At 41.1% G+C, this 15,137-nt stretch overlaps 1 protein-coding gene across 1 annotated transcript in view; it reads right to left on the bottom strand.

The window, feature by feature from the left end:
- Positions 1-10,779: 10,779 nt before the first annotated feature.
- LOC141674593 (uncharacterized) overlaps positions 10,780-15,137 on the bottom strand; it is a 115,228-nt gene continuing 110,870 nt past the window's right edge. Inside the window, exon 3 of the mRNA XM_074481303.1 lies at positions 10,780-10,797. Coding sequence (XP_074337404.1) covers positions 10,780-10,797 — 18 coding nt within the window. The remainder of the gene's footprint in view (positions 10,798-15,137) is intronic.

Below are 15,137 nucleotides of genomic sequence, written 5' to 3' on the forward strand. Positions count from 1 at the left end.
GTAATAACCCCAAAATTTTTGAACTTTTTGTAACCCGTATGAATAGTGTTTTTGCTGATTATGCTGAATAAGAAAACTTTTCATGACACACTATGTAGGGGTTCTTCTATTGTTATTCCGAGATCTTATTAGTACTCTGTATGGTATATAAGTGTATGTAAAGATCGTCAGAATCCAAATTCGAACACTTTGATTTTTCCCGAAAATCCACCAGATACCGAAAGAATTGAGTATAAGGTAACAGGATAAAAATGATTTAAATTCAAGGATTATAAGAGAGGATCATAAAAGGAATATAATGTATTGAGAAAGGTTAAGGAAACCCAAGTAATAAGATCCCGGGTATGATCCCTCAAACGATAAACGAAAACGAAAGTTAAGCGAACCGTATAACAGATCGGCGGTCATTAGCCAAGTAATTAGAAGCTAATCAAAGAGGTTAGTGAGGATGATGTCATCCAAACCAATAAGTAGAGGACAAACATGGGAAGATGACATAAGATTGATGACCTAAGCATGACCAAAAAGGAAGGAAGTGTGGTTGATTATTAACCACACAATTTTACATGGTTAGAAGGGTAATTAAACAAAACAAAAAGCTAGCAACCAAGCAAAACAAATCACAAACACAAAAACACATCTTGACTTCATTTTTCCAAGAGAAGCTCTCAGCCCTTTTCCATTTTCAAGAAGAAAAAAACCCAAATCCAAGTTCCAAGCTTCATTAATTATTGAGGTAATTATCTAAGGTTCCTTATGCATAGATATAGCTATCCTATAAGTTTAAGTTTCAAATTCCTTCACAATCTCTTCCTAAAATTCATGGAAGAAGAGGGTGAATAGTATTTTTCAAGAACTTAAAATTTTGTTCTTGAGTTTTTGTTTAGATTAAGCTTTGGTAAGGACTTTCAAGGGTGATTCCAAGCTCCTTAGTTACTTTTACTCACCAAGGAAGGTATAATCTCATACCCTAGCCCTACTTTTGTATATTTAGAGTTTTGGTGTTTGTAATGATTCATGAGAAGCTTGATTATTGTGTATTTAGAGATGTGTTGGTTTTGTGATGTGTTCGGAGTTGTAAATCTTGTTGATTAGTTAAAGAACTTATGTAAGCTTTTAGTTCATGATTGGGAAGCAGTGTAAATTGGAAATATTGAGTTGTTGGGGCTGTTGTAGCATTTTATGTATGGAGTTTGGTTGTATGGTTGAATTGTGGTTGATTGGTGGTTGATTTGGAGTAGGATAAAAATTGGTAATCGCGTAAACATAGCCGTCGTAATGTCCGATTTACTTTAGACTGTTTTGTTCTTAACATCAGCATCCGAGAACTCACTGTCAGGTTTTGACCACTGCAATGATTAGATAGTTCATTTTACGAGCTTCGTTTTGATATGTGGTTCGTTTGAATCCGATGTACGGTTTAGGAGAAACGACCGTTTTAAGTAACGGTGTTTCGCGACCGAACCTTTACCCCTCGCCTTACTTTAAAACCTTGGTTAAGGACCTTAAATGAATAATTGGGTTATGAAACAATTATGTAAAGTGGGTTAGACAGTTGGTAGGGTACTCGCGGAAGAATCGCCTTAAAACTCTTAATGGTTAATTTATTAAAAATGGTGGAGCCAAGGGTACTCGAGCGACCTAAGTGAATCATTAAGTGCGAAAGCGAACGTTAGGGTCTAATTGGTTAAAGTATAGATTCATAAGTGACTTTGGTTTAATTCCAACTTATATGATGTTTATAGGTCACCAGACTCGTCCCAGGCCTTTTATCACCCCCAGTCGCTCAGGAAAGTTTTCTACCCGTTATACTGTTGTTGTGATGTATATATGTATATGCATTATCTTGTGATAGATGCATGATGGTTAATTAACAAATCTTGCGATATATTGGAGCATGCTGATATGGTATATTTATGCATGTCTGTTTTATAATCTGGTTATCTATCTGTTGATTTCAATGCTTATAGTTGCATAATACCTATGCTAGAGATAAGCAGTAGTTGCGTATACCCTTAGTATAGGGGACCCAAAGGTGAACATTTTTCTAAACCGGGAGTCGATGTTCCCGAGTATAATATATATATATATATTTTCATATATATATGGATATAATTTTCAAAACTATTAATCGAATAAAGTTTATTCGATAATTTTATTTCTATTTAATGAATTTTACTTTGAATATTTATTCGAGGACTTATGACTCTGTTTATTCTATTTAATGAATATTACTTTGAATATTCATTCGAGGATTTATGACTCTGATTATTCTATGTAATGAGTATTATTTTGAATATTCATTCGAGGACTTATGACTCCGATTATTTACTAAATAATATTCTTTATTTTATTAAAGAATAATGTTTCGATAATCAAACTTATTTTTGATTATTCAAATAAAGATTGTACTTTTGTATAAGTATATCTTTGGTTATTTAATATTCATTTCAAGTATGAGTTTTAAAACTTCTACTTCAAATTATTTTTATAGAGATTATCCTAATGGGAATATTATTTAAATGATAATATTCAGATATTTTCTAATATATCGGGACAGATTTATTTCATTAAATCAGCATTACTTCAAACATTCTTAAAAATGTTTTCGAGTCTTCAAAATGATTTTTAAAAGTTAGAGCGGATCCCAAAACTCATTTTTAGATTTAAGATCCTCCTTTTAAAGGGGATTTAAATACTCGCTCAAAACCTGAGGGATCCGGCTCTGTGGTGTATTTTATATTCACAACGAGGTTGTTGTTTTGACAAATGAATTGATTACTTACCCAACGTTCGGGAAGTAAGTCCATCTATTGAGTCGGCATAAGCAACATGGGCTCAGTGGGTGTCCATGAAAGTGTAAGTGGCTCAGTGGGAGTCCATCAAATGCGTAAGTGGTTCAGTGGCAGTCCAGCATAAGGTCCTATTGCGGCCAGGGTGATGACCAGTGGGGAATTCATCCATCTACTAATAGAAAAGGTTACTTATTGGTATCTTTGCCTGATCAACAAGATATCAGGTTTATGCCAAGGTTTTCTCCTTTCCAAATTCATTGGATATTACAACTCTATTTATAATTTTCATAACAGAGGTTTTCAAGGAGTGTATGAAATGTATATATATAGGTGTATATATATATATATCAGGACTTAATGAAGTATCTCGTAACTTCATTATTTATAATGATATTTCAAAGATTGAATATATCCAAGTCTTTTCTTGTAGTCTCATCTATGTGATGAACTTTTGAAACTAATTATAACTTGAACGGTGGTAGTTCAAGTAGTATTCGGAAATGATAGGGATAAATAAATCCTGATTACCTAATTAAATATTATAGTTTGGACTGCAAGGCCCAATAAGAAGATGTATGATATTCAGACCAGAAAGGTTAGCATGTTGATCAGGCCTGATGGACCAAATTAGGCCAGATGGAACAAAGAAGGCCCAAAAACCCTGCATATTAATTAATTTCGTAATTAATTAATAAGGGAAAAATCAGCTATTGAGAAGAGTCCCGATAAGGATATAAATCCTTGCAGATTAGCCTCAAGGGGACCTAAAAGGATAAGGAATCAGTTTCCTACTATCTAGGACTCCGAAGTCCATTCTAATTATGAGACTTGCCCACCAAGTCTCCTATACCAAGTCCAATTCAAGGACTCCCACATCTATATAAGGGGCCTCACCCCACAGATCAGAACTACGTTTTTTGACTTGATCCTTGGCAATCAGCAAGGTACGTAGGCATCTTGTTAAGGCAGATTGAGTCACGAAACAAAAGAGCAGTCAAATTGAGCCATGAAGCTCACGTTCCTTAGTACTAAATACAGCAATTATATATATATATATATATATTAGTTTTTAATCCATAACATTTGGCGTCGTCTGTGGGAAAGCACAACAACAACCATGGCGAGAACACGGAGAACAATTAGAGCTCTGGAGGAAGGAACACCATCAGGTACAACCCAGGTGATTTCATCAACCGTGGAGATTCCTCCCCACTCAACTTATGCATCTACTCAAGGGGAAGCCCAGGTAGGGGCAACACAACCCCAGCCGTAAGGGACTACTCCCTCGACTATTCAAGGTACGAATCCTCAAGTTCAACAAGTACATATAACGGTGACTTCTCGACCCGTTGGGTATGAATATTCAACTGTTGTTACTACTAACCCCCCTTATGGGATGCCCCTTTACCCCGAGGTTGGAGGAAGTGGACATGCTGGGTGAAGCGAAGCACGAGGGCAATCGCCCCCTATATACGAGGTTTGGCTCCTATCCCCGAGGATCGGGAATTTTCTGGTCCTTATACTGAGAGAGACTCTGAATCTTCGGATGATGAAGTGGCCCCAAGAAGGAGGTGTCCTGGCAAAGAGCTGATGGCCGATGGAAGGCAACGCCCTCAAAGCACCCAATGGGCGAATCCCCAAGAAGTGCAGGAAAGGATCAGGGCTCATGAGGCTGAGATCCAAAGGCTGAGGCGCGACATGGAGGCGCACCAGGCCACCAGACCCCAGATACCTCCTAGGGGGAGAAATCCTCCTCCTGTCATAGACCTGGATGGTCCGGTACGAAGAAGGGCTGTTGTCCCAAGAACTGATCCAAGCAATCTTCTCCCCCTTGGAGATCCTGATGATCCTACTCTGCCCTTTACTGAAGAGATAATGAATGCCCATATCTCAAGGAAGTTTAAGATGCCAACCATCAAGGCCTATGATGGCACGGGAGATCCCGCTAATCATGTTAGAACATTCTCTAATGCATTGCTGTTGTAACCCGTGAATGATGCTATAAAGTGTCGGGCCTTCCCTCAAACCCTGTCGGGTATGGCTCAAAGATGACACAGTCGCTTGCCCCCAAACTCTATTGGGTCGTTCGGAGAATTAAACCAGGCTTTTATTAAGCAATTCATTAGTGGAAGAGTTCATGAGAAAAGTTCTACATCTCTTATGAGCATTGTGCAGGGGGCAAAGGAATCCTTGAGAGATTACCTGAATCATTTCACAAAGGAGGCTTTAAAAGTCCCAGACCTTGATGATAAGGTAGCCATGATAGTGCTGCAACAAGGAACTAGGGATGAGTTTTTTAAGATGTCCTCGGCCAAACGCCCCCTGAAAGCATGTTGCAGCTCCAGGAGAGGGCAGGGAAGTATATCAAAGTTGAAGAAAGCATGAGGAAGACCGTAGTAAGTAATGAGCCCACTGGAGGCAAGAAGCGGAAAACTGATTTGGAGTATATTGCTAAGGACAAGTATCCTAGAACCGAACAAAACTCTGATTCAGCCCCCAAGAAGGGAGGACCTGGGCAAAATTTCACTGAATACGCTAAGCTGAATGCTCCTAGAAGCCAAATTTTGATGGAGATCGAGAAAGATAGAGATATTCGTTGGCCTAAGCCCTTGAAGGCTGATCCCGCCCAGCTAGATAAAAGCAAGTATTGCAGATTTCACAAAGATGTTGGCCATGACACCGATGAGTGTAGGCAATTGAAAGACAAAATTGAGTTTCCGATTCGAAAAGGAAGGTTGAACAAATATACTGGAGAAGGAGGGGATAGGAACAACAACGTGAGAAGGAACTTCGATGACCGAAGGAAAGACCAAGACGATTAGGGGCGAAACCCCCAGCCTAGAGGACCAGTTATAAACACAATTTATGGAGGGCCAAGACCTCGAGGGCCTGTGATAAACACGATCTTTGGAGGTCCAACCTCTGCCGGATTGTCCAAAAATTCCAGAAAGGCATATACTAGAGAGGTTATGCATATTGTTGGAGAAGCCCCGAAGAGGGCCAAGACAGGAGTAACATTGACTTTTGACGATTCTAACCTAGAGGGTGTAAAGTTTCCTCATGACAACCCGCTGGTCATAACACCGCTAATAGGAAATAGCCCGGTCAAGAGGGTCCTTGTGGATAACGGTGCTTCAGTGGATATCTTGCTCCATGACGCTTTTTTAAGAATGGGATATAATGACTCCCAATTGACCCCAACCGACATGCCGATATATGGATTCGCAGGAGTGGAATGTCCCGTAGAAGGAATAATCAAGTTGCCAACAACCATAGGACAGGAACCAAGGCAAGCAACTCAGATGTTGGACTTTGTGGTGGTAAAGGCTAGTTCAACTTATAATGCTATAATGGGGAGGACAGGGATACACGCCTTCAAGGCAGTCCCTTCTTCCTACCATTCAGTTATGAAGTTTTCAACCCGGAATGGGATTGGAGAGGAGAGAGGAGATCAAAAAATGGCTAGAAGCTGTTATGTAGCCTCTTTGAGGGCAGATGGAGTCGGGGGGCAGGTTCTTCCTATTGAAGATATGGATGTCTGAGAAAATGATGAGAAGAGAGGAAAGCCGGTAGAAGACTTGGTTTCCATTCCTTTAGACCCCGAGAATCCTGAGAGGATGACCTTCATTGGAGCCACATTAGGGGAGCCCCTTGGAGGGAAGTTGGTGAAATTTTTGCAAGAAAATAGTGATGTGTTCGCATGGTCAGCATCTGATATGCCAGGCATAGACCCGGAGCTGATTACTCACAAGCTAAACGTGGATCCAAGCAGGAAGACAGTGAAACAAAAGAAAAGAAACTTTGCCCCGGAAAGACAAGAGGCTATAAAATAGGAAATAGAAAAGCTCTTAGAGGCTGGTTTCATTGAGGAGATTCAATTTCTGGAATGGTTAGCAAACCCTGTAATGGTGAAGAAGGCTAATGGAAAGTGGAGGATGTGTATAGACTTCACTGACCTGAATGATGCATGCCCTAAAGACTGTTTTCCGTTGCCAAGGATTGATACTTTGATTGATGCCACTGTTGGGCATGAGATGCTGAGTTTCATGGATGAATTTAGCGGATACAATCAGATTAAGATGCACAAGGATGACATTCCAAAGGTATCATTCATCACTGACTTTGGTGTTTATTGTTACCTTGTTATGGCGTTTGGTCTTAAGAATGCAGGAGCCACCTATCAAAGGTTGGTAAATAAAATTTTTAAGGATCTTATTGGTAAGACTATAGAAGTCTATGTTGATGACATGCTAGTCAAGAGTCTAGTAAAAACTGATCATATAACCCATTTGAGGGAAGCTTTTGAGGTCCTGAGGTACCACAAGATGATGTTGAATCCTACAAAGTGTGATTTTGGAGTAGGATCTGGAAAATTCTTGGGATTGATGGTCTCAAAGAGAGGAATCGAGGCTAACCCCGATAAAATAAAGGCAATCCTAGACATGGAACCACCGAAAACTGTCAAGGATGTTCAGAAACTCACAGGAAGGGTTGCTGCGCTTGGACGATTCATCTCCAAGTTAGGAGACAAGTGCCTGTCATTCTTCAGGTCACTAAAGAACATCAAGGACTTTGTATGGAATGAGGAAAACCAGAAGGCATTCAAAGAGTTAAAGAAGTATATGGCCCAGGCCCCGTTGTTGGCCAAGCCAGCTTTGAATGAAGTTTTATTCTTGTACTTAGCTGGTTCAGAGAGTGCCTTGAGCGCGGTGTTGGTTAAGGAGGAACTGAAAGTCCAGAAACCCGTATACTATGTCAGCAAAATTCTGCATAGTGCCAAGTTAAATTATTCAACTATTGAGAAATTTGCTCTAGCCTTAGTAATGGCTTCGAGAAAGCTGCGTCCTTACTTTCAGGCTCATCAGATTGAGGTGCTAACAAATCAGCCCCTGAGAAATATCATTCACAGTCCCAAGGCAAGTGGGAGATTGATTAAGTGGGCAATAGAGCTGGGACAGTTCGATCTCAAGTATAAGCCACGTACGGCAATAAAAGCCCAGGCACTAGCTGACTGTGTGGTGGAATGTACCATACCCAACCAAGAAGTCGGGGGGCAGGAAGATACCATACCTCAAGACAAGGGAGTCGATGATGGGGACAAAGAGAAGGATGATAAGGAGAAAGAATATTGGGTTCTCTATTTTGATGGAGCATCAAAAACAAATTCCAGTGGAGTAGGATTGGTTCTACAAAGCCTGATGGGTTCTTAATTGAGTATGCTATGAAGCTAGACTTCCCAACCACAAACAATGAGGCAGAATATGAAGCCCTTATAGCTGGCCTTGGCCTAGCTGGAACACTTAGAGTCAAAAACTTAAAGGTCCGTGGAGACTCGAAGCTAATCATATCCCAGGTAAAGGGGGGAATTTGAGGTAAGGGATGATACGATGGCTAAGTATGTCCGCCTAGTAAGGGCTGTGATGACCCAATTTAATGAATGCCATGTTGAGCACATTCCAAGGGAAGAAAATGCTAAGGCAGATGCATTATCAAAGTTTGCTTCATCCGAGATAGAAGAAAGTTCAGGAAGTGTGTACTTCCGTGTTTTGAAGATACGAAGCATAGATGTTAAGCTTGTGGCTCCTATAGGCTTGGGGACGTCATGGATTGATCCTATTAAGGCTCACATTCAAACCGATTGGTTGCCAAGTGATGCAACTGAAGCACGAAAGTTAACTGTTCGGGCACTACGGTACTCTTTAATAGATGGGATTCTGTACAAAAGATCTTTCGTGGTTCCTTATTTAAGTTGTCTCAGGCCCGATGAGGCACGCTTGGCTCTTGAAGAAGTGCATGAAGGTATCTGTGGACAACACTTGGGGGGCAGGGCCTTGGCTCATAAGATAACTCGTTTAGGCTTTTACTGGCCAGAAATGATGGTTGATGCCAAAGAATATGTGAAGAAGTGTGACCGCTGTCAGAAGCATGCACCTGTTATTAGACAACCTCCCGAGATGCTAACCTCTATCAACTCGCCCATTCCCTTTGCTATGTGGGGAATGGACATTTTAGGGCCTTTACCCATGTCCACGACACAAAGGAAATTTCTGATTGTAGCCATCGATTATTTCACCAAATGGATTGAAGCCAAACCTTTGGCCAAGATCACAACTAAGCAGGTTGCACAATTCCTGTGGGAAAATATTATGTGCCAGTATGGAATTTCCCGTATCCTAGTCACCGACAATGGAACACAGTTCAACAACGAGAAATTTAAGAAGTATTACGAAGAAAATGAAATTGAGTTACGGTTCACCTCTGTGGCGCACCCGCAAGCCAATGGGCAAGCAGAGGTAGCAAATCGGATAATCCTGGATGGGCTAAAGAAGAGGATCGAGAAGTCAAGGAATAACTGGGTGGATGAGATACTCCCCATATTATGGGCCTATAGGACTACGTGTAGGGACACCACTGGAGCAACTCCTTTCATGTTAGCATATGGTGCAGAAGCAGTAGTTCCCGTGAAGATATCACATTCCTCTCCAAGGATTTAGGCTTTCAATGCAGAGGAAAATGAAGAAGGGCAGAGGTTAGCCTTGGATCTAATCGATGAAGTGCGAGATGAGGCACATGCAAAGATAGTAGAAAATCAGAAGAAGGTTTCATTTTACTACAACCTAAGGGTTAAAGAAAGGTTTTTCAAACAAGGTGATCTAGTCTTGAGGAAGATAGAAGCATCTGGTGTAGGACCAAAAGGGAAGCTTGGCCCGAATTGGGAAGGGCCGTATTGAGTCAAGAATGTTCAAGGTAGAGGAACCTACAAGCTAGAGACTATGGATGGTTTTGAAGTCCCGAGAACTCGGCATGCACAAAACCTGAAGGTTTACTATGTGTAGGGCAACTGGATACGATTCTCACTTGTCTGGATGACAAGTAGGTTAAAAAGCACCTTGAAGCTTTGCTTGCATAGGATTTTATATTCTAGTATAATTTACATTGTCGTGTTATTATTGATTAGGGTCGAACCCATGCTATGTAAGGTTTTGGAAAACCAGACTTCATATTAAAGAGTTCAAAATTATTTCAACCTATGGATGTTTAAAGTTGTGATAATATCTTGTGTGGTTTTAACAAAAAATCATGTTTTGATCATTGAAAAGAAAAGGAAGACTTTAAGGATTCTTTTATAAGAGTGCACGTTACACAAATTGAAGGGACAATTAGTTCAAGTTTAAATGCATATTAAGTATTGGAAAGATAAAGTAGAAAGAGGCAAGTAAGAAAAGCAGCATATGAAATAACCCCGAAGGGTAACAAGTTCTGACATAAACAAAGTTCACATATTGTCTAAAAAGAAGATATACATAAAAAAAACTTAGGCCTCGGAAGGCTGGGATTCTTCAGAACCACTATCCGAAGTCTCCTCGGACGTCTCAGTCGTCCCCTCAGAAGTCCCCGTAGAGGTTCCATCAGAACTGCCTTTGAATGCTTTGGATGATGCGGGAGACACTGGATTATGAGGCGCAGCCGTTGGAGGCTCTTCCACCCTGACCTTCTTCACAGCAAGCTCAGAATCTTCTTCGGAAGAAGTCTCCTCCTCCCCAGAGTTGGACTCAAGCTCTTTCCTCTTTTGGCCTTGGCTCCCCGATGGGCCATCCTTGATCAGGCCAACAAGCTTATCAGTAACACCCCCAAGTTCTGGAACTCGAACAGGGCAAGGAAAGGAGGACTGCTCAAGGACTTCTGGAAACTCATCTTGTATGGCCTCCACTGCAGCATCCCAGCCTTCTTTATAGCTAACCGGGTGTAGGAGAGCATCGTGCTCCACCATTAAGTCCTTGAACTCCTGGGTATCCATCCAGCCGTCAAAGGCTTTATCCTTCTGAGCGTTCAGGATAACATTTTCAGCCCGGGCCGTTTCCAGGTCGGAAGTGGAAGAGGCAAGTTGAGCTTCAAGGGCCTCTATTTTCTGGTTGGCCTCCTCCAACTTCTTATTCGCATCCTCCAGGCCAACCTTCCAAGCCTTGGCTTGGTGGATCACCCCTTAAAAATGGGCATTCACCTACAAGAGAAGCAGCATAATTATAAGATAAGAAAATCAAAAAGGGTAACTATGAAGGTCAAAGGAAAAGGACGTACCGTCGCCAAAGCCTGAGCTCCAAAAAGCTCGTTCCCCTCTAAGTCCTGTTGAAGGACAGAGTCTTGGTAGTCCACCGGGGAGATGGAATGCTTAGACCATTCCTTGGCAAGCAACGTGCTGCCAACGATTGAATCCTTGCCTCGGATTCCCCAAGCAGGTTGAAAATAGGCCCCTGGCCTCTTCTTGGTGCGCAAAACTTGGCTGGGGCCTTCCTCGCCTGGTTCCATGACTTGGAGTAGGAACTCCGGGAAGCGATCACCAAGGCGCGGGTCTTTAAAGACCTTTCCAGCACGCTTCATCCTATTTGTCTCCAGGTCTTTAGGCTTGGTAGCCTCCTCAATCTTCTCGGCCACTACAACAAGTGAGGTAAGTAAGTTGAGGAATCGAAAAAATAGAAAATGAAGGAAATAAAAAGAGAGATATAAGGGAGGAAACTTACTTTTCTTAGGGATGGGGGAGAGGCCGCGTTCTACAAGAACGGTCTCCCTGATAAGGTCCCAAGAATGGGAAGTCCCATTATCTTGCGTCAGGAGGTTCAAAGCTCTAGCCTCCTCCTCAGACAAAATTATATCGTTTGGGCTCCAATCAACGACAAGCCCAAAAGATGATCGAAACAGGATGCCCCAATCGCCACCCTCCCAAATGACGAACAAAAAATCTTTCTTCCACCCCAAGTTGTTGTCAGGGATGGACTTCGCATTCACAATGTGGGGAATAGTAGGGCGCTGGTTTAGAGAAACCCAACCCAGACTTTTATCAGGGCTGTTTTTTAACTGGAAAATCTTTCTAAAAACAGCAACGGAAGTGGGGACATTGTGCTTGGCACATTGCGACAGGTAGCACAGAAAGAGCCTCCAAGAATTAGGGGGAGTTGGCAAGGGTTGATGCCCACATCAGCTAGCAAAAGAGGAATGAACGGATGAAAAGGGAGTCTGATACCTGCCCTTAGAGTATCCCTATAGACGCATAATGCATCCTTCTTCCACTGGAAGGCCCTATTGGCCGGACCTGCAAGAACCAGCTTGAAAGGTTCCTTGATTTTGAAACAGCTGCTCAACTTTTCCAGCTCTTTGGGATCCCGCAAGGCACTAATATGGTCGTGCGCGTCCAGATGCGCATCAGACGGGTACTCATCCCCTCGGGTGTTGATCATGTCGATCAAGGAAGTGTACCTTGATCGAATAGGGAATTCATTGGACTTTCTAGCCACGTTCATTTTTGCCAAACGAGTCATTTTCTTATCAGCCATCTGAAAAAAGGGAGGAATTTTACATGAAGAAGTGCATACAATGTAAAAGTAAGCACAAGAAGTAAAGGGAGGAATTTTACCTGAAGAAGTGCTCCTAAAAAAGGCTTTACTACTCCGACTTGCTGTTATTGCTCTAAGAATCTTGGCAGGAGGAGAAAGAAGAAGAACTTAGAAATGAGAAAGTGAGGAGTAGTAGCCTCTCCTCACTCCTTTATATAAGAGGAAAAAGGAAGTTGAAGGAACAAAAGCCCATTAAGGATAGAGGCCCAAAAAAAAATAGCCCAGAAAAAGGAATATTCCAGAATATTCCAAGGAATTCTAGAGAATTCCATATCAATAAAGAGGCCTAGTAAGATTTTGTAAGGCCCAATAAAGAGGCCCAGTAAGATTTAGTAAGGCCCAATAAAGAGGCCCAATAAGATTTAATAAGGCCCAATAAAGAAGGCTAGGCCCAAATCCAATTAGGATTTGGAAAATACAATACCCTAAATTATAGCCATAAAAGATGTAAGGCCTAATGAAGAAGGCTAGTGGAAGACCAGAATTCAGGTCGAAAACCAGGTCGTGAATCCTGCCCGAAATCTTTCGAGCAGGCACCCAAAAATGTCGGGTAAAAAAGACCAGAATTCAGGTCGAAAACTAGGTCGTGAATCCCGCCCAAAATCTTTCGAGCAGGCACCCGAAAATAACGGGTAAAAAAGACTAGAATTCAGGTCGAAACCCAGGTCATGAATCCTGCCCGAAATCTTTCGAGCAGGTACCCGAAAATAACGGGTAAAAAAGACCAGAATTCAGGTCGAATTCCATGTCGTAAATCCTGCCCGAAATCTCTCGAGCAGACACCCGAAAATAACGGGTATCACAGAACTGGATTGAGGTCGAAACTTCGACCAAGAATGAGGTCGAATGAACCAAGCATTTTTCAAGAATGGTGTTTAAAAAACCTAGACTAAAATCCAGGTCGAAAATCGACTAGGATCCTGGTGGAAAACCAGGTCGTAGATCCTAGTCGAAATCCTTCGACCAGGAAGCATGAGAAACAGAGAATTTTCGAACAAGATTCAGGTCGAAATGTCAACTAGGATCCTGGTCGAAATCCTAGTCGATAAAATCGAGACCAGGAATTGAAAAAAGGGGTAAGTTTTCGACCTAGATCCAGGTCAAAAGTTCGACTAGGATCCTGGTCAAATTCCAGGTCGTGGATCCTAGTCGAACTCCTTCGACCAGGATTGCAAGGCTGACCCATATCTCGACTAGGATCCAGGTCGAAATTTTGACTAGGATCCTGGTCGAAAAAGGAATAAAAGGAAATTAAGATAATTCCTGAATAAAAGGAATAGAAGTAAATCGTTGTAAAACGTGTAGATCGCTCCACACTTTACGCAAAACGATAACCTGTAAGGGAATAAATGAACTTAACTTTCGCGAAATCTTATACGGTTTCCCAAAAGTTGGGGGGCAAATGATAGGGATAAATAAATCCTGATTACCTAATTAAATATTACAGTTTGGGCTGCAAGGCCCAATAAGAAGATGTATGATATTCAGACCAGAAAGGTTAGCATGTTGATTAGGCCTGATGGACCAAATCAGGCCAGATGGAACAAAGAAGGCCCAAAAACCCTGCATATTAATTAATTTCATAATTAATTAATAAGGGAAAAATCATCTATTGAGAAGAGTACCGATAAGGATATAAATCCTTGCAGATTAGCCTCTAGGGGACCTAAAAGGATAAGGAATCAATTTTCTACTATCTAGGACTCCGAAGTCCATTCTAATTATGAGACTTGCCCACCAAGTCTCCTATACCAAGTCCAATTCAAGGACTCCCACATCTATATAAGGGGCCTCACCCCACAGATCAGAACTACATTTTTTGACTTGATCCTTGGTAATCAGCAAGGTACGTAGGCATCTTGTTAAGGCAGATTGAGTCACGAAACACAAGAGCAGTCAAATTGAGCCTTGAAGCTCACGTTCCTTAGTACTAAATACAGCAATTATATATATTAGTTTTTAATCCATAACAGGAAAAGATATAAGTATATTGGAGTATCTTGTAACTCCATCTTTTAAACTTTTATCTAGTAAATGATTATCTTGTGCATGTCAAAGATTTTCAGAAAAATATTGAGACAAGGTTAGATATATGAGATCACCTTGCAACGATATTTTTATACAGTTATAAACTGGAACTCTGTGGATGTTATACATGTCAGAGGATTTCAAATATTGTGAAAAGTATATATATGTATATATATACAGAATATTTTGCGACTTGGTCGCGTTAAGATATCAGCTTGGTTCATTTCTTTTGACCAAGACTTTCATGAGTACTATGAGAATGCTCATATATTGTTAATCATTATACATATTATTTTGGTGGTCTTGTTGCTCACCCTTGCTTTCTTCTTTCATCACACAACAACAGATATAAAAGATGAACAAGACCAAGCTTCCAATTCGCAAGCGGTTAGGAAATATTCCGCAGTTTTCTGGAAGCGTTGATGCCGCCGTAGCTGAGGTAGGAGCTACCAATAGGCTAGGTTTCAACTATTGATGAACCAGACTTATGTATAATATGAATTATAATAATGGCAAGGAATATGTAAATTATTCAAAAACCCTTTTAAGGTGTAACGGTTTATAATTGTGGAATAAAATGACTTGTGTTATTTTTGGCATTCATCTCTGAGACTATAACTTGTGGTGTGTGTCTTTGTATATTGTGTTGTCACAGTACTCAATAGTTGGTTGACTGTTAAGATTAAGTATTGATAAGGGAAATGGAACTCGTGACAACCCAAATCCCCGACCCCGGATTTGGGGGTGTTACAGAAATGGTATCAGAGCTAAGCGTTATAAACCTCAGAGATGATGTGACATTAAGATAATAAGTTCACTAAAAAATAAGAACTCTTGCCAAGTTCATAGTCGGGCTACCTAACGTAGTACTGACAGTTAAAACCCTTACGGGAACCCTTATAAATATTATGATAGTAACATAGTT

This window comes from Apium graveolens, chromosome 7 (assembly GCF_009905375.1).
Source record: "Apium graveolens cultivar Ventura chromosome 7, ASM990537v1, whole genome shotgun sequence".
NCBI classification, from domain to species: Eukaryota; Viridiplantae; Streptophyta; class Magnoliopsida; order Apiales; family Apiaceae; genus Apium; species Apium graveolens.